At 45.7% G+C, this 23,530-nt stretch overlaps 1 protein-coding gene across 2 annotated transcripts in view; it reads right to left on the minus strand.

Annotated features, from left to right (window-relative positions):
- Positions 1-23,530, minus strand: part of ABHD12 (abhydrolase domain containing 12, lysophospholipase) — a 91,742-nt gene that overhangs the window by 11,348 nt on the left and 56,864 nt on the right. For both annotated transcript variants that reach the window (XM_045443696.1, XM_045443697.1), the window contains exons 2-6: positions 17,754-17,878; positions 9,659-9,764; positions 6,692-6,811; positions 2,757-2,787; positions 77-122 (exon numbers count right to left, since the gene is read on the minus strand). In XM_045443696.1, coding sequence (XP_045299652.1) covers positions 77-122; positions 2,757-2,787; positions 6,692-6,811; positions 9,659-9,764; positions 17,754-17,878 — 428 coding nt within the window. The remainder of the gene's footprint in view (positions 1-76; positions 123-2,756; positions 2,788-6,691; positions 6,812-9,658; positions 9,765-17,753; positions 17,879-23,530) is intronic.

Below are 23,530 nucleotides of genomic sequence, written 5' to 3' on the forward strand. Positions count from 1 at the left end.
TCAGGGTGATGCCTGCACAGCAGACCCTGAAGTGAGCACTGGGAGGGCCCAGACACGCACTTGCAAAAGAACTCACCTCTGTAGTCAAAGGTGACCACGTGGTAACCAAGGGAACTCAGCACCTGTAAAGTGAAAAATAAATATCTGGGCAACAAATCCATGCATCCTGGATCGAGGGCAACTTGCCTCTGACTAAACCCAGCCTAATTCAGTCTTAGTGCCCTGCACACAATGGGAGCTTAATAAAGACTGTTACCATGTTGCCCCATTCCCCATTATAAAACCCAGATGTCAACTGCTGCTACAGGACACGGGTGTGCCCTCTGCCTCAGGAATATAGGAAAAATGGCTCTCCCACAGGTGAGACTGCTAGAGTACCTCCACACTCACATGGGCTCACAGGGCAGACACCCAGAGACCAGAGACCCAGGGGGAGGGCCTCTATGGTGCAGAGACTGCATCTGGGATCCTGACTGCAACCTAGCATTTCTCAGACTTTAAGTTTCTGTTGAATTTTTCTGTTATAAGAACAAAATCCCTCCAGACTGTATGATCTCTTGCATTAGATAACTATTCACAGCCCTTGCCTGAGCCCTCCTGGAGTGTGCCCAGAGCCAAGTGAAAGCTGCCAGCCACAAACTTCCCCCAAATCACCCAAGACGGTGTGCTCCTTTCTCCTTAGGCTGCCCCAGGGCGGCCTACAGCATTTCCTTCCAGCTCCACGCTGCCTGCCTAGCCTGCACCTCCAGGGTCACACCTGCTCCAGGAAGGAAGACTTTCTGTGAATACAAACCTCAACTGGGGACCACAGCTCTGCAGGCACACCCCCTCTCTGACTTGATCCAATTCACTCGAGGAAACAAACCCACCAAGAGCCCATAGCAGCCCCTGTCCTCGGTGTATGAGGGACAGAGCAGTGCCCACATGATACAGATATTCCCACACATCTGCATCTGTCCCTCTTTGCTAGGTTACCCAATGCAGACATCCACCCATGTGAGGAGAGGACGTGGGAGATGGTGCGGTGAGGCCCTGGCACTCTGGAGTCAACTATACATTTCAGGTTCTGAGACTAAAGCTTCTGAAGAAGACAAGCAGGCAGAAGTGAGGGTCTAAAAGCCTGCCTAGGAGACACACTGTCACCTCCCCCAGGTCGGCTGTGGCCTCCTCCTTGGTGCACCTCCTGCAGAGGTGAGATTTCCATGTGGCAGAGCTCCTGACCCTGCAACTTGGCAGAAGTGTGGCTCCACTTCTGCTCTCAGTAGTACTTGTTTTATAGGAGAAACACAGCATTTAACAATTTCAAATGCCTTTAATATAATTGTCAATATCTGGCATCTGATTCCCAAAGTTCATTCATTCTGCTTTTGGAAGCTCTCCCTAGAGGCAGCATTATAGGGAAGCACTCCATGGTAATGGCTTCCGTGAAGGCAGTGTTGGAAAGGCCAATGCTGATCAACTCTCACAAGTACTGGAGGGACTCACTTGTGTTCATGTCTCCTGGGAAGAGCAGTGGGAAACATTTAGGTGATGTTCTCTCCTTCCTATACCATATGGACACTGCTCTGCGCATCATACACACTTTGTATTTTGCTTTGCTTGTTTTATACCGAGTACCCCACTGCCCGTCATCACACTGAGGACCCCACTCCGCCCATCATCCACATTGTGGACCCCACTTTGCCCGTCATCACACTGTGGACCCTACTCCACCCATCATCCACAATGCAGACCCCATTCTTCCCATTATCACACTGAGGACCCCACTCTGCCCGTCATCCATACTGTGGACCCCACTCTGCCCATCATCACACTGTGGATCCCACTTTGCCCTTCATCACACTGTGGACCCCACTCCACCCATCATCCACACTGTGGACCCCACTCCACCCGTCACATTACAGACCCCATTCCACCCATCGTCACGCTGTGGACCCCACTCCACCCATCATCACACTGTGGACCCCACTCCACCCGTCATCCACATTGTGGACCCCATTCTTCCCATTATCACACCGAGGACCCCACTCTGCCTGTCATCCATACTGTGGACCCCACTCTGCCCATCATCACACTGTGGACCCCACTCCACCTGTCATCCACATTACAGACCCCACTCCACCCATCGTCACACTGTGGACCCCACTCCACCCGTCATCCACATTATGGACCCCATTCTTCCCATTATCACACTGAGGACCCCACTCTGCCCATCATCCACACTGTGGACCCCATTCTGCCCATCATCACACTGCGGACCCCACTTGTCCATCATCACACAGTGGACCCCACTCTGTCCATCATCACACTGTGGACCCCACTTTGCCCGTCATTACACTATGGACCCCACTCTGCCCATCATCACACTGTGGACCCCTACTCTGCCTGTCATCACACTGTGGACCCCACTCCACCCATCATCCACTTTGTGGACCCCACTCCGCCCTTCATCACACTGTGGACTCCACTCTGCCCATCATCCACATTACAGACCCCATGCCGCCCATTGTCACACTGTGGACCCCACTCCACCCATCATCACACTGAGGACCCCACTCCATCCGTCATCACACTGTGGACCCCACTCTGCTCATCATCCGCATTGTGGACCCCACTCCATCTGTCATCACACTGTGGACCCACTCCACCCGTCATCATACTGAGGACCCCACTTTGCCCATCATCACACTGTGGACACCACTCTGCCTGTGGTCACCACACTGTTTGTCATACAACTGTGTGCCATCCTCACCTACCTTGTAAAGCTCCACTCGGTGGTCACCTCCTCTAAAGAATCAGGGAAAAGGAAACAAGAATGGGTGTTAGCACATCTTTTAAAAAAGGCAGGCCCCAGGGTCAGTACTGGAGTGTCTGGGTCTGTAGTGACTTGTTCTTTCAATACATACAAAGAGGGTCAATGGTGATAGGTGACCTCCTCTGCAGGGCACCCTAAGTGGCTCCAAGCTTATTTCTGACAGTACCATGCCAAGCAAGGGACAGCCTTAGTACTTTTGGGATATTTCTTATTTATTACCATACTTGTATTTTTGACTAGGTAATACATGCGTACAATACAAAATCCAGAAGACACAAAAGAATGCACAGTAAGCCCCTCACTCCTGCCCAGGATCCAGCTCTTCCCTCAAGTCCCCTGTGTCAGGGACCACCACGTAGGCAGAGACGAAGGTGCTTCTTTACCATAGGTACCTGCCACATACTCTACTGCCTCTCACTTTTTTAGTATATGTGCTGCCGAAGCGAGCACGGCCTCTCACTTTAAAAAAAAAAAAAATGCTTACTTATTTATTCTAAAGATAGAGTATGACTCAGGGAGGGAAAGAGAGAAAGAAAGAGAGACAGAGAGAGAAACAGAGAGAGAGAGAGAGTCAGAGAGAGAGAGACAGAGAGAATCCCAAGCAGGCTCCAGGCTCAGTGCATAGCCCAACGTGGGCTCAATCTCATGACCACAAGATCATGACCTGAGCCAAAATCAAGAACAGGACACTTAACCACCCAAGCCACTCAGGCACCCCTGCCTCTTACTTTTCACTCAGTAAATCACAGCCAACTTGCAGTATTTGCAGTTCCCCTCTGCCTTATCTTGCAGTTGTTCGGCTCTTTCCTATCTGCTGTTAACCTGAGTTTTGCTGCCATGTCCAGCCTGTGCTGATATCCCTTTGCAAATGTGACGTGTGATCCATGTGTGGAATATGTTCCTACACTCAGAACTGCTGGGTGGAAGGTGTGTGTGATCATAAGCTTAACTATTACTGCCCAGCCATCTTCAGAGGTGCCCTGGCCCATCTCCTAGCCCCACACTCACACACTAGCGTGTAGTGGACACTTATTACTGAGGCTGAACAGGCTTTTGTGCACCCGAACTGTTATGTGTGTCTACACTTCTTTGTCCGAGGACTATCTACCCCTTCTCACACTTTCTGTCCAGTTATTGGTCAGCTGTTACTGTGGACAGACACCAAAGTGGGGATGGGGCTGCCTCAGGAAGGAAAGTGTGTCAATGGGCAGGCTCACCCTGTCTAGCCTTCTCAATGGTTTTCCTTTTTTATAGCTAAAAGCACTCTGGCCATTTTGGGTGTGTGTGTGTGGGGGGGGGGGGAGGGGGGGCAGGGACTGTCACTGAGAGAGACAAGGATGAGACAAAGGAGGAAAACCAATACAATGAAGCCACAGAAATACAAGGGAATAAATTTCAGGACCAGAAGGAAATAATGTAAAATGTTTTCAGTTATCTTTGGAGGCATTCATGGTGGCTTTTGTCTAGATTGTTCAAATTCCCTACCTTGCACAAAAAGAAGAGGTTGAGCACATGATAAAATGTGAGGCAGTAGCCAGGAACTGGACCCCAGGGAGCCAGGGCCACTGTAATCCTGCAGGCCAAGGGGTGGCCAGCAGGTCTATGTAGGCAGTCTCTGGGGAGACGGGGAGGGGGCAGCAACACTTTCAAAGTCTCAATGCTCCTTCAAACCGGAAGTTTAGGCTACTCTTCTTTACCATGCCACTGGCATTGCTTAACTGAAGCTTATTCCCAGTAAACTATGAACTTCCCTCATTTATACAAAGATGCTACCAGAGCTATCAGTAACCACTTACTCTTTGAAAAGCAGAAGAGAAACCCACTGTAGCTTGTCCCAGACAAAGAGGAAAGCAAACTGCCAAGTGCATGCATGATTCTGCAGATACACACTCTGCTCTCCAGGCTCACACACCATCCTTGCAGGCTGCACTTCCTGGACTTCCTGCAGTGTCCACCATGCAGCCCCTCTGCTCCAACACCACCATGCTTTCCTTGCCCCTCCAGAAAGGCCCATGAATTGATCTCCTTGTTGGTTCTGCCTATAAAATGACATCCCCCCAGCCAAGGTGCCACACTGACCCTCACCCAGACCCTGCTGTGGCCCTCCCTCCTGTCGGCTCCTGCTGGCTCTTTCTCACACACCCTAAGGAAGCTGCAACAACAGTGACCCTCCTGGAGGTTTTCAGGCACTGCTTTGTTCAGAAAACGCACCTCCTCCCTTACCCACCCTGCTCTTCCAGAGACTCTTCTGTAAGGTCAACCACATGGGTAGAAGGAACAGACCCCCACCCTGGGATGACAGACCCTCCCAGCTAATCTGAAGGACACATCACTAAAGCCACTCTTGAAAAGCACCTGGGATAAACCTGGGCAAAGGGTTTTGCCTGGTACAGACAGTGCCTCAGCAGTGGCCCAGCAGGACACAGTGGCATCATTGACTTACAGCTGGGATAGACAACTCACACTCATCAGCTGACGTGACAGCACTGACAAGCCTGTCTGCGTGCACCCAGCTGGGGTGCCTCTGGCCTCCCTCTGCTTTTGGCCACCCCTCCTTTGATGTCACCCCCACTTCTCAGCAATCATTGCCCCTTACAAGGGAGTATGCCTTCGCCTGCAGACGGGCATGCCTGCCAGTGAGAAAGTGCCAGACTGCCTGCGACCCTCACAGTGGGATGACAGACTCTCATACTAGGAAGACAGATCCCCACCCTTGGACAACAGACCCTCCTCATACAGGACAACAGACTTCCACACTGGGATGACAGATCCTCACACTGGGACAACAGACTCCCACACTGGGACGACAGAGCCTCACACTGGGATGACAGACCCTCACACTGGGATGACAGACCCCCACACTGGGATGACAGATCCTCACTCACACTGGGATGACACACCCCCACACTGGGATGACAGACCCTCACACTGGGATGACAGACTCCACCCTGGGATGACAGACCCCCACCCTGGCATGACAGATCCTCACACTGGGATGACAGATCCTTACCCTGGAATGACAGACCCCCACCCTGGGATGACAGAGCACCCCCTGGGACAACAGATCCTCACGGTGGGACAACAGACCCTCACCGTGGGATGACAGGGGTGGCTGATGAACAGGAGACAGCATTCCGCAGGGGTGCTGAAGTCCTAAAGTGTCACAATGACCCCTCTGAGGGACCACTGTTCCTTACTCAGAGAAACTTATTTCCTAAATCACAGGCCCTCACTTTGCCCTTTAAATTCTATCAGGAAGAAGGAAACACCCACTCTGGCCCAGAATCTGGGTCACTATGACAGAGACACAGCTTCCTCCACTCCACCTAGGTGCCAGGCTCACATAAGGGGTTTCTGGACACAGCTTCCCATACCTGCTTAACACAGGAGTTCCCAGGGTGCCTGGGTGGCTCAGTTGATTAGGCATCTGATTCTTGGTTTTGGCTTGGGTCATGATTTCATGGTTCATGGGCTCGAGCCCCAAGTCAGGCTGTGTGCTGACGGTGTGGAGCCTGCTTGAGATTCTCTCTCTCTGCACCTCCCCTGCTTGTGCTCCCTCCCTCAAAATAAATAAATAAACTTAAAAAAAAAAAAAAAGGAGTTCCCAAGGAAACTGCACCTGGGCCCATCATGCACACAGCCCACTTTGCTCTGAGCCTATAGGGACACTGCATCATGAAAGTTTCACCTTGACCCCTTTTCCCCAAACTCCATAAACACTGCCTTTTCCTGTGTTCTCAGGATGCTCCATGGCCCCACTGTCTGCACACTCCCTCACTGCAGTGGATCAGTAGAACCAATTGGGCCAGGACCTTCCCACCTCATAAAGGAGTCAGCAATCAGAGAAGACATACTGCGTGGGCTCCTCTTCCTCACCTGGTGCCTGCATTTCCGTGCAGGTACAGGATGATAGGGTGGCTGGTAGCCAAGGCATCCTCATACCACATCTGGTCCTTTCCTTGGGCGTCCTTCCACCAGACGGCAGGGACAGTGTGCCTGAAACAGAAGCAGAGCAGAGTGACATAATCAAATGATGGCAATTGTTGATAGAATGATGGAGAAACAGAGTCACAACTGAGCAGAGAACAGGACAGGAGGGCTGGAGAGACAAACTGCCCTCATCACAAGGAGAAATAACTACAGAGTTTCAAGCTACAGGGATGGTTTCTTTTTTTTTTTTTTTTTTTTTTTTTTTAATTTTTTTTTTCAACGTTTTTATTTATTTTTGGGACAGAGAGAGACAGAGCATGAACAGGGGAGGGGCAGAGAGAGAGGGAGACACAGAATCGGAAACCGGCTCCAGGCTCTGAGCCATCAGCCCAGAGCCCGACGCGGGGCTCGAACTCACGGACCGCGAGATCGTGACCTGGCTGAAGTCGGACGCTTAACCGACTGCGCCACCCAGGCGCCCCCAGGGATGGTTTCTGACAGATTTCCTGACTTGCACCTGGGCCCCCTCTGGGCCACAGAAGCTCCCTCTGGTAGCAGTTGCGTGGGGCAGGGGCGAGTATGAGGTAGGGTTTCTTGCGTGTGAACTGGAGTTCTGTAAGGTACAATCTATACTGGCTCAGTCACCAGGCCTTCACCTAGGCCTTACACAGAATGAGCACTTAATAAATACTAGCCAAGTAACATCATTTTCTCTTATACATACCTATATTTAAAAAAAAATTTTTTTTAATGTTCATACATACCTATATTTTTAAACTGTACACAATTTAACTCACAACGTACTTAAGATAGTTCATGCTATCATGGGTGCTAATTCAGCAACACTGATCTTTATGAGCTGGACTAGAAGCCTGGCCATCCTTAAAGCACCCTTTTTAATGCACAACACATTCAAGGGCCTGCTCACATCTGAGAGCAGACCCATCTCTGTAGAAGGAGATGCTGCAGGCTGACATGCTGTGTGGATGAACTGGCAATAAGCCTGACTCATCCCACACCTGGCCAGGCAGGTGGGCTCGGTCTCTCTGGCCAGAACTGTCCTCCAGGGAGATGCTCCGGTTAATCTGAAGTCAGTCCACAACAAATACTGTTAATCACAGAGGAGGGTCTGTAAAACATACATTTATTAGCAAGAATGTTTGAAAGTATTAAATGGCCATTTTTTTAATTTTCTAGCTCTTAAGTTTTAGTATTTAATTTCTAACATTTCTTTGGTTCGTTCCAGAGGCTTGCATTTTGGGTGATTCTGACCATAATTATCACTCTCTGGCAATTACAAATCCATGGGATGGAAAGGCACATTTTAAAGGTGTTGGAGAACACCTGGATGGCTCAGTTGGTTAAGCGTCTGACTCTTGGTTTTGGCTCAGGTCATGATCTCACAGTTCCATGAGTTTGAGCCCTATATTGGACTCTGCACTGGCAGCATGGAGCCTGCTTGGGATTCTCTCTACCCCCACTCTCTCTGCCCCTCCCCCACTCATGCTGTGTCTGTCTCTCTCTAAATAAACAAACTAAAACAAAATTAAATACAAAAAATAAAGGTGCTTGAAGCTGATTCACTTCCGGGAAGCAGCCTACTCCAAACCGCAGGCTCCTAAAGGCCAGGGAAGTTCACAGTCAGAGGGGAGGGACCCTATTTTCCCAGGGCTCTCCTGCCCTCTGCCAGGTAGAGAGTTTATGCCCATAGACAAGCAACTGAGAACAAGCCTACTGCCACCCGAGGGCCCACACAGTCCTCATGAAAACACAGGGTGCAGACGTGGGCAGGCAGCAAGGGCCCAGCAGCATACAGCCTGGCTGTCACTACCCTTGGTCTCACCATTGTTGTCACTAAGTACAACCTTCTTGTGTGACTGCTGTGAGAGCTTTCAGCCTATCAGCACCACAAACACCCCTCCTGCTATATAACTGCCCTACCTGAGGAAGAGGTCCCCACTAACTCCCTGTGTCTCAAAGCACAGACCACACTAACCAGCAGGAGGGCTGACTAATTCCCTCACCAAAGAGCTCTGAGCAAAACACGCCAAGCTTCTGACTGAAGACAGAAGAGCAAAGTGTCCCATGCATACACATTGGTCAGCAAATGCAAGATTAAATTAAACCAGCAATAACAAAAGACTAGTGCCAGCATCAACTCCTAGAACAATAATCTCCCTTCCTATTTTATATTCTTTACCCAGGACCATTAGAAATGCCTGAACTTCCCCACAGCCCACACTGGGAAGCCACCCACAGCATTTTGTTTAGAAGCATCTCACATACACAGCAGTTTTCTGTGACAGCAGAGACATTATGGCTACTGAAAGGGAAACCCAGCCACATAAAGGGGCAGTGATGCTGAGCTGCTTCTGAGAGAAAAAGGAAAACACCACAGAAAATTGGTCAATTTTAATTTAGTTGTTCAGAAACACCCACTTTTCCACAGAGAAAAAAACATGAAAATAGATTCCAAGGAGTCTATTTCAGAGAAGTCACAGAGCTTACATCCAATTTAAATTTGTGGCTCAAAAAAGTAAATATGAGGAAGATAGCAAACACCACCATTATCAACTGCTGGGAGTGCTGCACATGAAAGAAATCCAGCTATCTCCAATGTTTAGATGCTCCCTTCTCTGAGAAGAAAGGGTGCATTTCAAACCTGTGCTCATGATTCCATACTCATACTCTCCTTTTTCCCCCTGGGAATAAAGTTCTCTGCAACAAACAGCGCAGTTCACAAAGCCTTCGCTATTTGAAAATCTCAGAACAGAATTTGGTGCCATCTCATCGTGTTCCATCCATTAGGATCAAATTTAGCCAAGATCTCTGCTTTGGAAACAGAGGAGGGTGAAGATAAAAATGGATGCACAATCGTCTTGGACGACATTGGCCACACTGCCCAGCACTCACCAGACTCCAATGGTCACGTCTTCCTCTGGCTGGAGGTAGTAATTACACGTGTGATTCAAACCTTGATCCTGCGGTTTTTTCAAGTCAATGAAATAGGGAACCCTCACTGTGGGGGGACAAAGAGATGGAAACCAGGATTAGTGGGGGCAGATGGACACACACGCACACACGTGCACACATATACAGCAGAGGCAAATCTCTTAAGAAGCGCAAAGTCTTTTCCAAAACAAGAATGCCAGGTGCACAGGGCCCTCCAGGCTCAGAAGCAGAGCTGAGAGAGAGGGTGCTGGAATACTGCAAGCACACCTGCACATCTTCCAGCAAGGGCGAGGTCTGAGTAGTGATGGTCCTCTGATGGTTGTTCAAGGTGAGAAGATACAAGTGAGGGAACGCAAGATCCCCGAAGAGCCTCAGGGACATTGTGGCCCTGAGAGAGGCTGGAGATGGGGAGGCCAGCCAGGCCTGGCTAAGCCGCAACTGAAGGCTGGAGTCAGGGTGCTGGTGGAAGGGACTGTGGGAAAAGTGACAGGCAGATGGTGTGTTCTGGAGCTGGGGCCACAGCACTCGGTGACCAAGTGATTGTGGGTATAAGTCAGTCAAGTGGGGTCCCAAAGTTTCTAAATCCATCACTTCATGCCGACAGGCCAGTGGAAGATAAGGTATGGGTGCAGGGAATCCACAGAGTCCATCCAGAGTTGAGTGACGCTGAGTGGAACTGTACAGCAGGAGCCCTAGATTTTATAGGTCGCCTGCCAAGAGGACAGGATTCTGTGGGGCACCCACACTAAGGAAAATCCGGGAGCCTTTAGCTGGAGACCAGTCAAGACCCACTGACCTGGAGGAATGTCCGCGAACTACAGGTAGAAGAGCAGGGAAGGAGAGAGATGACATGTATACTGCACAGTCCTACACTGCTATTGTAAAAACAAGCAAGCAACATCACACCACCACCACCCACATGTGACTTGTAAAGAAAAACAGGAAGATACAGGCCAGGCTGTTAGTGAAGAGTGTGTGTGTGTGCACATGAGCACATACACAGGGCAGATAGGGGATATTTAATTTTTCCTTTATATACTGTTGTATTTTACTTCTTGTGGCGAACACAATTTTTAAAGATATATTTAGTTAAAAATTGAAACACTAAAAAAAACCCCAAAACCTTAAGGTGCAACTTACTTTATAAAATGGCAACTCCCAAAAGGGGTAGCAACAAAGAGCAGGATGGTACTGACTAGCCAATCCCACCTTGCATAAGGGAGTCACATACCTCTGTACAGTTTTCTCTGGTGAAGAGAATAGTTTCATCACATAACTGCACATATCCACATGGTACAAAAGTCAAACATGCTCATCTCCTGTTATCATCCCATTTGTGAGCCACAACCATTGATCTCCCATCTCAGGGCCTTTGCACTTGCTGTCCTCACAACCTGAGTGCTCTCCTGCCACATACCTGCACATCTAGCTCTCACTTCTTCACATGCCCACTGCAGCTCACTACACATTTGCTGAAGAAATGAGATACCCCTCGGGAGGACATGGGGGTACACACAAGCTCCTTCCCCAGAAATGCCCTGAGAATTTCACACCATGCAAGGAGACAAATCCACTCACCAAGGCTGCTGCCTGTACCTCCAGTTTCTTAACCCATCTCTTCCCTAAGAAGCAGGCTAAATTTTTTCAACTTTAATCATTCCTTTCTCTCAAAAGAAGAATGGCCATCAAAGGAGGTAGCATCACACTTCCTGGTGTTCCCACCATGCCAGCCCTGCACTGCACATACCCTCCTGTAGTGCTTCCTGTGATGTGCATACCACCACTTCCATTTTACGGCTCTTGTTAAGTCACCAGCTCACATATCACAGAACTGAGACTTGCACCCAGGCAGCCTGACTCACAGCCCACACTCTTGGCTAATCAGATGGGAAGGAAGAAGGGAAATGGCTCTGATACAGACTGGCCCTAATGTCCTTTCTAGGGGTTGATTAGTGCCCCCCCAAAGAGATACACTGAAGTCCCAACCCCCAGCCCATCAGAATGTGACTTTATTTGGAAATAGGGTCTTTACAGAGATAATTAAGCTAAAGCGAGATCATGAGGTGGACCCTGATCCAGTGTAAGTGGTGTCCTCATCAAAAAGGAAAATTGGGACACTGACACAGACAAGGACAGAGGAAGACAGTGTAAAGACACCAGGAGGAGGCAGCCGCATGACCACAGAGGCAGCTACAAGCCGAGGAACACCACGGACTACCAGCCACCACCAAAGGCTAGGAGGAGGCACAGAAGGACTGTGCCCAGAGTCTCAGGGAGCATGGGCCTGTGACATATTGATTTCAGGCTTCCAGGCTCTAGAACTGGGAGAAAATAAAATTCTGTTGTTTTAAGCCAGCCAGTTTGTGGTTATTTGTTACATCTGCCCCCAGGGATGAATGTGGCCATGCTCTGGAGCTCAGATCTTACTCTGGCAATGGGACTCAGAGAAGCCTCCCTACCAGAAGGCCCTTGGAAAGGACCTCTCTTTCTTGTGCTATTTCAGACACAGGTACCTACTCCTGCAATCTCCATTCTGGGACTTTGTTCCATGTTGTGGAAACAGAAGGCTGCAGCTTATTGGGCCAGTTCATCATCTGACAACTGTGAAGTGAAATGACTTCCTCAATAAAACTCTGAAAACTGGAACCTGGTGCCCACTGTCCATTCCATGCCCAGTCTGTCTTAATTCCACTCCTGAGGCTGGAATTACCCACCCTCCACCTCCCATGCCAAGCAGAAAGTGGGTGTCATCAAGGACTGAGGGCACTTGGCTTCCACTGGCTCAGCTCTCAGGCCTCAGGCTGGTTCTATGTCGGAAGAGAAGGCGGCCAAGCTACTTACAAACTTCCCCAGTGCTCTGAGAGGACCCCCTACCTGTGAAAAGTGTTTAATGAGGATTGGCAGCTAATCCCAAAAGCTTCCAGGCCTGAGAAATCTAGGAACTGAGAAGCCAAATTGTACTCCAAGAGGACCTCATTCCACAAAACTTATCTTCCAGTTCACCTTTATTTCTGTTTTAGAAATATCCATGAAAAAGGAGGCAGTGAATGCACCAAGTCCAGCAAATGCCACCTGTAAACCTCTCTGGGGTGAAGGTCCCTGGTCAGTCCGGGAGGTCAGAGAGCTCCAGAGAGTAAATGGCCAGAGGAACCACTGGGAACTACTAGTCTGAGTGAGCAGAAACTCCACAAAGGGCCAGGTCAAGTGGTGCAAGGAGGAGGGTTGTGGGATCTGCCCAGGCCAGAACACACCTCACTCCTGGTGTCCAGGAACAAATGAGTACCAGGACCCTTTGACCTCCTGTGTGATCACATCCCTTGGCCATATGACCCTCAGAGATCCTGCTTCTTCCATAGGGTTGAGTCAGGGACACAGCACAGGGCCTATTGGCAGTGCACAAGGTGCGTGGCAGGGGCAGGAGTGAGGAGTCTGGGACAGGGACAGTGACTGAGCTCCTCATGGCTATGTATGTAAATTCAACCTCACATACAGCTTAACTGCACAGCCCAGGAACCCAAAACACAGGCCGCTGTGTCCACAGGCCGGCAGGGCCCAACCAGCTGCTTCAACCCTTCCTTCCCATTTTGCATTATCTGCCCCCTGGCCACACCGTCACTTATCAGCAACCACCTACCAATGCTCATGATCCCGCACAAATGGTGCTCAGTGAATAACCAGTGAGTACATAAATGAACAGAAAACAACCTCATCTATTATCCCTTCTTTAGCCCATCTGGAAAATATGTGATAGGGTGAGAGGCTATGGCTACTTAGCCATAATGGACATTTTTCACTGCCTGACATTTTAAATATTGGGGCTACCTTTCATCCCAGTCACTGATGCACTGGAAGAGTGCTAACAAGGTGCTAACAAGGGGAGGGCCAGAGGGCCCTGGGTTTTATCAAAGTTTAATTACATGATGTGGGCTGTAGGGGCTTCCCTAATAAGAAAAAGGGTAAGAAAGGAAAATAGTATGGAGGTTCCCCAAAAAATTAAAAATAGAACTATCCTATGATTATACTGTGTGGATATTTACCCCCAAAATACAAAACCATTAATTCAAAAAAATATATGCATCCCCATGTTTATTACAGCATTATTTACAATTGCCAGATTATGGAAGCAGCTCAAGTGTCCACAGATAGACAAATGAATAAGGACAATGTAGCATGTGTGTGCGTGCACACACACACACACATACACACACACCTATTACTCAGACATAAAAAAAGGGCCATAGCTTCCCATTGTGACAACATGGATAGATCTACAGTGTATCATGCCAAGTGAAATAATCAGAGAAAGACAAATACCATATGATTTCATTCATATGTGGAATCTAAAACAAAAACAAAAACAGATGAATAAACAACCAAAAAGCAGAATCAGACCTACAAACACAGAGAACAAACTGATGGTTGCCAGAGAGAAGTGTTGGCGGGGGACCAGGGAGGGGGGGACGATGGGCAAAATAGGAGAAGGGGAGTGGGAGGTACAGGATTCCAGTTCTGCAGTAAGTTAGTCACAGGGATGAAAGGCACAGCATAAGGAATAGTCAATAATACTGTAATCATGTTTATGATATACTCATGGTAAGCACAGCCTAATTTTTCAACTTATCCAGTCACTATGCTGTATACCTGAAACTAATGTAACACTGTGTGTCAACTACACTCAAATAAAAAAAATTTAAAAGAAAGGCAGCTATCAAGGGTTAACAGGGACTGCTAAGAGGAAGGAAAAAGAGGAAGCTTAAGAATTATTGTCCCAGAGAATGTTAAAGCAAGTTGGCTGGCCTTCTGCTTTAAAAACAAATATATAATTTATATATCTAACCTATTTCCAAAAAAAGGCCCAAGGTAATGTGCAAAGGAGCAGTTCTGTGCAGGCCTCTGAACTGAAACATTCCTTTCACCAAGAGATAGTTCTAGATCTGAGGGGAAAAGAACTGCAGAGAAGATAGCTAGATTTCATTACACAGCCATAAAAAAGGATGAGATCTTGCCATTTTGAGACAACACAGATGGTATATGCTAAGTGAAATAAATCAGACAGAGAAAGAGAGATACCATATGATTTCACTTACACGTGGAATCTATAAAACAAATGGAATCTACAAAACAAAAGAACAAACAAACAAAAAAACCAAAACCAGACCCACAAAAACAGAGACCAAACTGCTGGTTGCCAGAGGGGAAGGGGGTGGGAAGACGGGCAAAATAGGGGAAGGGGATGAAGAGGTACAAACTTCTAGTTAAATACATATATCATGAAGATAAAAAGTACAGCACAGGGAATACAGTCTATAATATTGTAGCAAATTAGTATACTGACAGATGGTAACTACATTTATTGTGAGGAGCCCCGAGTAATGCATATAATTGTTGAAGCTCTGTGTTATACACCTGAAACTAATGTAATACTATATGCCAACTATACTTCAGTTTAACAACAAAAAAGTTATCTAGACTTCAAGACCACAAATACCGGGTATCACCCAACATCACTGAGATGGAATCATACTTTTGAACCTGAGTATGAAAAGCACATATATTTATATTTATGTGTAGAGACTCAGACAAAAGAGACCAGCAGGAAATATATAAGCAACAAAATTAACAATTTTCTCAGAATGATTTTCTTTTTCTTCTTTACTACCATTCAGGGCTTTGCAGTTAATTTTGTTTTTGGAATGATCATATATTTTTTGCTTATGAAATATATTCAAAGTAGAATAATGCCTGAAACCATAGGAGCTAAGCTTTTTCTAAAGCTTATTTATCTGATTTATGAATTTGATTTCAGATAGATTTGGTGTGAAGTTAAGAATATATTCTTGAGGTGCCTAGGTGGCTCAGTCGGTTGAGTGTCCAACTCTAATTTCGGCTTAGGTCATGATCTCAGGGTCATGAGATGGAGCTCTGTGTCAAGGCTCTGTGCAGATCATGAAGGCTGCTTAAGATTCACTCTCTCTCCCTCTGCCCCTCTCCCCACTCACATGCTCACTCTCTCTCTAAAATAAAAATTAAAAAAAATATATATATTCTTTAATCAGGTTCTGAGGCCCAAAAGATTGTTAGACTTCCTTTAGTGTCCAAATTGAAATCCACAGGATCATGATTCACATTTCAAGGAGACAAAAATGGAGGTGCTACTCCAACACGCTAGCCCTCCAGCACCGTGGGGTGAAACTTCCAAAACACTGCAGGGCTACACTCGAGACCCCCACAATCCCACAGAGGAGGTAACCTCACTACCATGCAGCAGACATGTGGAAGGAAAGGGTAAGAGACCAGAATATCCTTGTGGAGGTGCAGAGGACTGGCCTACAAGAACCCCAAAGTTCTGCTCCTGTGGAACATCCTGCTATTTCATTAGGAAACCAACCAAGCAACATTTGTGGGCTGTGTCTAAAACAGCCCAAATAACTGATTTAAAGAAAATCAATTCAATTCAAATTATTTGCTGGGACCCTACCATGTGGCAAAGGCACCTGCCCAAAGCACCCAGAGGCTTACAGAGTTGGAAAAGCCATTCAATCCTAAGATCTGCCATCCGGGAATATGCAGCCCTATAACTTCATATTTACATGTAAACTCAAACTCTCTTCTGTGCTGGACCAACTGTGGACATTTAAGAGTTAAAGTCAGAAAAATCAAAGCTCCCTTGATTTTACTATGTTGTTAGTTCTTTTTAAGTTTGTGTTTCTCACACTGGCAAAAACTTAGACAAGATAAATTCCTAGAAACTCAGCTAAGTTTGTTAGAAAAATCAAATGCCTCTTGGCATACAAGTATTTTACACTTATTTTAAGATACCAAGTAAAAAACTTACTTTAGATTTACAAAGTATTAAACATTGACCTTACTATTTCTCTTCCTCCTCCTACTGTTCCTCTTTAGAGCAGAAATGCCCTTTTAGCCAGTGACTTCCAAGTTCCTGTGATTAAATCCATTATAGACTTAACAACCCTGAACTCGTACACCCAGGCACCTGCAGAGCTACTATAGAAGACAGTTCTGGAGTCCTGACACACCTGCCCCCAGTGCCACCCCACTCTCTGAACTTGTCTCAGGCCACAGTCACACAAGAGCCATCTCAACGCCTCCTGCCTGTCCTCCTCCTCATCTTCATGAGCTTCCTCCTCCCTCCACTCTACCAGCAACCCTGCTGCCTCCTCCCACGACATCAGCCCCAGCTTCTCAGCCTCTCCTCCCAAACACACACGGTTTAAACACACTCTTTGCAAACCAACATAGCTAAAAGCACGCACAGAGCCTGCCTTGACTGGTTTGTGCCACCTACACCTGAGCTGAAGGCCATCACTTACAGAGCACCTGCTGTGTACCAAGCACCAAGTTCTATCCTCAAATTCTAACACCCACAGACCCAACCTCTTCCTTCCTAGCCTCATCTTCTAGGTGTAAAATGATGCTCCTGGAGAGGATTATTCCCAGGATTATGTACTTGGGAGCCCTCTGCCTTCTGTTTCCTAAACTTGATACTTCTGGACCTTTCTCCTCCCACTTGCACAAAAGTAAATACACAGCATGAATAAAGACCATGCAAGATCCAAGTTAACTCAAGGAGACTACAGCACCCATAAAGTCAGCATATAATTCCATAGAAACCAAAGCATATCAGGCTAATTTTTGTTTTTTTTTTTTCCAGAAAAAGTCCTAATTTTTTTTTTTAAGGTGGTCATCTTTAAGTGGTCATCTTTTCCAAGGACAGTTAACCTCCTAGACTGCACAAGGGGCAAAGCATCTCCAACACAACAGCTTCAGAAGACTCTCCACATTGTTAACACTTTCATCCACTTCAGCTAAAGAAAGACCTCTGCCCATGCAGAAGTCACCTGTGTACACAGATACCAGCCCTGGAGAGTAATTCAGTCACTATAGCAGCCTGTGACCGGGAAGGGGCACAGGGAACTTTCTGGGTAATAGAAATGTTTCTATTTCTCGATCTGGGTGGTAGATATGCAAATATATAAATCATCATGCAAATGAACCCTTACTAAAATTAAAGGCAAAGTGGGCACGTGGTACTTACCAAAATTCAAGAAAATCAGTTTGGCCTGTATTCCAGGACATAGTTTGATGAGAAATGGAATGGCAACATACAACCCCAGAACACAGAGAAGAATCTTCCTCAGTCGGAACCACAGGCCCTTTCTCCTGTAAGAGAAGAGCAGTTAACAGGTCAAAGACAGCAGGTGCAATTTTGCTGCTTATTAACAGCTTTATCAAAATCACTAACTAAAATCCACACGTAGCTTTCCCCACAAGAATTTTGCCAGTAAGAAGACTAGCCTCCCACCTGCTTTTGTTAAAATAATTATTTTAGACAGTCTTTCAATCTGAGCTTAGAACTCTACTGCAGAGAGATGGGGAGGGTATTTTCTCCTGAAAGCCAACAAAAGGTCCTGATAATTTCCTATGCTTGCCCTGGGATCAGAATACAGCACAGACATCAGATCCTTAGCAAGTGCCAAACCTGAAGTCCAATTGTAGCTGCAGCTTCATCTCAGGAGAGTGGCCATCTCCAGGCCACATGATCACCGTCCTGCAAGCCAGCCACAGGTGTGGGCTGCCCAATGGCTCCTCGTAGGAAGCAAGAACATCAACAGAACCTGCCCAACCAGGTCCAGGGAGGGAGCAGGAGGCTGACAACAAGACTGTGGCTAACACTGCCTGTCCCTACATTCCAGCCCATGTTCTATGTGGCACCACCTGATGGAGACCCCTTCTCCAGGCACCATGAACCAGGTCTCCAGACCTCTTCTAAGCCCACTCAGTTCCAAGACTTCCTCATCCTGTTCCCGATGCCTTTTTAAAAATGTCCCCAGTCTAGAGATTCTAAACTTCTTGGACTAAGGGTTTCTCAACAACTAAAAACCTGAAGCCCCCAAAGAGCTTCTGTTTACATAACTTATATTTATTACTATTTGTCATATGAGAAGTCATGAGGGTGCCTGGGTGGCTCAGGAGGTTAAATGTCCAACTCTTGATTTCAGCTCGGGTCATGATCTTGTAGTTGTAAGATCGAGCCCCGCTTCGGGTTCCATGCTGGGCATGGAGCCTGCTCAGGATTCTCTCTTTCCCTCTCCCTCTGCCCCCACCCCATCCATGCATACTATCTCAAATTAAAAGAAAATCTATTCATGTATCTAACAAGAAATCTATTACATGTTAATATAATTAAAATTTTTAATAAAATATTATATTTTCCAATACAAAAACTTTTAGAAGAGTAGCATTAACATTTTTACAAATTTCTTTGAGCCAGACAACTTAATAGAAGACAGATGGATTCCATCTGTTTCTGCAACCAATCTACAGATGATACCACACACCATGTAGCATCTGGAAAACTCAGATAAAATGCAAATAACATCTTAGGGTTATTATGAAAATCATTTTGGCCTTGTGGACATTCTTAAAGGATCTTGCGGAGCACCCTTGGGAACTGCTGTTCTTACAAACCAAGTCCAAACCTTAGTGGGGCTGTTTATCTCTGGACTGTTACCAAAATAACTATGTAAGGTGGTTTTAAATATATACCTGGAACTGCTGACACATGCAGTAACACAGGTGCATCTCAAAAGCATTCTGCTAAATTAAATAAGACAGACACAAAAGACTACATTCTGTATAATTCCATTTGTCTAAAATTCTAGAAGGGAGAGGTACCTAGCTGGCTCAGTCAGAACAGTGTGGGACTCTTGATCTAGTAGGGGTCATGAGTTCAAGCCCCATGCTGGGTATAGAGATTGCTTAAAAAAACATTCTAGGGGTGCCTGAGTGGCTCAATAAGCATCCAACTCTTGATTTTGGCTCAGGTCATAATCTTGTGGTTCATGGGTTCGAGCCCTGCATTGGGCTCTGCACTGGCAGTGTGAAGCCTGCTTGGGATTCTCTCTCCCTCTTCTCTGCCCCTCTCCCTCCCCCACTAGTACTCACTTTCTCTCCCTCTCAATAAATAAACTTTAAAACAATTCTAGAAGAGGCATAACTATAGGGACAGAAAAACAGAACAGTGGTAGCTGGAAGGTAGAGGGAGATTGCAAGGGGCACAGGGAACTTTTAGAGTGATTGAAATAATTTTATCTTGATTGTGGTTACACATCTGTATGTGTAAATAATATCTCAATAAAGCTGATGACAAACATGCATATCTGATAATAAAATTCATTCACTCATTCAACTGGTTTAATCAATGCTATTACTGAGTACCTAGCACTCTTTGGGCAGTAGATACTAAGGGCAGCAAAGGAGGGCATCTATATCCATGCTGCACTCCCAGCTCAGCTGGACAGACACAGAGATCTGAGACAGGCACATGGTGCAAGGTGATCCAACCCAGTCTGGGCTGCCACGTAAGTGGGAGGAAACACTTACGTTAGGAATATAGGAATTAACTAGATGATATGGAAGAACAGTTTAAATGGCGTATTAAATTCCATTCACAATCTGTCCTTTCAGTGATGACGGGTGTACAACATTGTGGTTAAAGGTGCTGGCTCTGAAGTCAGATGATCTAGTCCAACATCCAACCTAGCACTTAATAGCTGTGCAATCCTGGACAAGTTATTTAACATCTCTGAGCTGTGGTTTCCTCCCTGCACGAAAGGCATAAAAATGGTACCTCCTTCATGAGGCTCCTGGAAGGATTACACAATAATACATGTAGATTGCATACCTGAGTCCCAGGTCCACAATATAGCTAAGCTGTTATCACCATCTTCTTATTCTCATTAAAGGATCTTATTCTCATTAAAGGAAAGAACATAGTGGGCATAGTTAAGGACCCTGAAAAGGAAGGTTGGGCACAATGTGAGAGGTCCAAAGAGGCCAAGAAGAATTCAGGACTTCATTCTGAGAGAAAATGGAGAGCCCATAACAAAGAAAATAGCCTGCAATCAAATGCACAGCCATCAAACACCAGATGCAAAGCTCACGCTTGGGTCCTCTGCTTCAGCCACGTTGGCGATTCCTATGTCCCTCACATAATTTGTTCACTCAGCCTCCAGAGCCTGCATAAATCTGCTCAACTGTAAGGTATTCAAGTAGCTCGTAATTTTATGTCCTCAGTGAAAGGAAAGCATATGCCCACACAAAGACTTGATAAAAATAACATTCACAGAAGTTTTACTCAAAACAACCACTGAAATAATGCAAATGTCTATCAACGGGTGAAATGGATAAACAAACCATAGTTTGTTCTTAGAATGGAACACTACACACACAATAAAAGGAGCTAACTATTGATAACATGCAACCACATGAATGAATCTCAAAATAATTATACTGAGTGAAAGAAGCCCAACAATATTGCCCGGGACACTAGCAGACTGCTGTTTTGATATATCAGTTCACCTAAAAAAGTATTCCTATTCATTAGTAAAATCAACATTGTATTTTCTGTTCTATTTCAGGGTGGTTCTTCTTCATAGATGGTGGCTTTTCATCTTCCTCATATTTTGGAATAGTTTATATAAGATGGAAACCGTTTCTTATAAAGTTAAAAGAATTTATCAAGAAGAAATAAGGATGATATAAACAATGGGGAAAAGGTATAATTTACTTCATCTCTTTACTTAAGTAATTATTACCTACTTCTTGTGACAATTTTGTTAATTTTCTCAGAAATTCCTTTAGTTGCAACCCTTACTTATTGCTGGTAGTATTGCTATTAATGTACTTACCCCTTGCTAGAAGCATTCCTTGTTCTTGATTACTGATAAGAATGAACATTTCCCACACAGCTGAAGAAAGCATCACCTTCATTTAGCACCTGCACGTGACCTGGTGTAATCACGGAGGTCCACCTTTCTCTATGTTGCACCCATCCTCATGAAGAGGAAAAATTTTTGCCATAGCTTGAACAATGATTCAGTATACATGTCTTTAGAGGTTACTCATATTATCAGTACCATAAACAGATAACCAGAAGCACTTGTCAAGAAATAGAAAGGAGCTGTAGAAACAAATATAATGAAGAGACTTAGGATATAGCCCATCAGGGGAGCCTGGGTGGCTCAGTCAGCTAAGTGTCTGAGATTTCAGCTCAGGTTGTGATCCCAGGGTCATGGGATTGAGCCACGCATCCAGCTCGGCACTGAGCGTGGAGCCTGCTTGGGATTCCCCCCACCCCTTGCCTCTCTTCCCCACTCATGCTCTCTCTCGCTCTCTCAAATACAAAAAAAAAAAAAAAAAAAAAAAAAGGATATAGCCCATCAGTTGCATTCTTGGGCATTTATTCCAAAGAAATGAAGACTTAATTTCATGCAGGAACTTGTACATGAATGTCTATAGCAGCTCTATTCATAATAGCCCCAACTCAGATGTCTTTCAAGAAGTGAATGGATAAACAAACTGTCCATACTGGCTATGGAATACTACATAGCCATAAAAAGGAAAGAACTATTGATTGTGCAACAACTTGGATGAACCTGGGAATTATACTGAGCTTAAAAAGTCAATCAACAAGACCCATCTATTTGCTGTCTACAAGAGACTCATTTTAGACCTGAGGACACCTTTAGATTGACAGTGAGGGGATGGAGAACTATTTATCATGCTACTGGAAGCCAAAAGAAAGCTGGAGTAGCCATACTTATATCAGACAAACTAGACTTTAAATTAAAGGCTGTAACAAGAGATGAAGAAGGACATTATATAATAGTTACAGGGTCTATCCATCAGGAAGAGCTAACAATTATAAATGTCTATGCGCCGAATACCGGAGCCCCCAAATATATAAAACAACTACTCATAAACATAAGCGACCTTATTGATAAGAATGTGGTCATTGCAGGGGACTTTAACACCCCACTTACAGAAATGGATAGATCATCTAGACACACGATCAATAAAGAAACAAGGGCCCTGAATGAGACATTGGGCCACATGGACTTGACAGATATATTTAGAACTCTGCATCCCAAAGCAACAGAATATACTTTCTTCTCGAGTGCACATGGAACATTCTCCAAGATAGATCATATACTGGGTCACAAAACAGCCCTCCATAAGTTTACCAGAATTGAAATTATACCATGCATACTTTCAGACCACAATGCTATGAAGCTTGAAATCAACCACAGAAAAAAGTCTGGAAAACCTCCAAAAGCATGGAGGTTAAAGAACACCCTACTAACGAATGAGTGGGTCAACCAGGCAATTAGAGAAGAAATTAAAAAATATATGGAAACAAACGAAAATGAAAATACAACAATCCAAACGCTTTGGGACGCAGTGAAGGCAGTCCTGAGAGGAAAATACATTGCAATCCAGGCCTATCTCAAGAAACAAGAAAAATCCCAAATACAAAATCTAACAGCACACCTAAAGGAAATAGAAGCAGAACAGCAAAGGCAGCCTAAACCCAGCAGAAGAAGAGAAATAATAAAGATCAGAGCAGAAATAAACAATATAGAGTCTAAAAAAACTGTAGAGCAGATCAACGAAACCAAGATTGGTTTTTTGAAAAAATAAACAAAATTGACAAACCTCTAGCCAGGCTTCTCAAAAAGAAAAGGGAGATGACCCAAATAGATAAAATCATGAATGAAAATGGAATGATTACAACCAATCCCTCAGAGATACAAACAATTATCAGGGAATACTATGAAAAATTATATGCCAACAAATTGGACAACCTGGAAGAAATGGACAAATTCCTGAACACCCACACGCTTCCAAAACTCAATCAGGAGGAAATAGAAAGCTTGAACAGACCCATAACCAGCGAAGAAATTGAATCGGTTATCAAAAATATCCCAACAAATAAGAGTCCAGGACCAGATGGCTTCCCAGGGGAGTTCT

The sequence above is a fragment of the Leopardus geoffroyi genome, chromosome A3, assembly GCF_018350155.1.
Source record: "Leopardus geoffroyi isolate Oge1 chromosome A3, O.geoffroyi_Oge1_pat1.0, whole genome shotgun sequence".
In the NCBI taxonomy this organism is placed as follows: Eukaryota; Metazoa; Chordata; class Mammalia; order Carnivora; family Felidae; genus Leopardus; species Leopardus geoffroyi.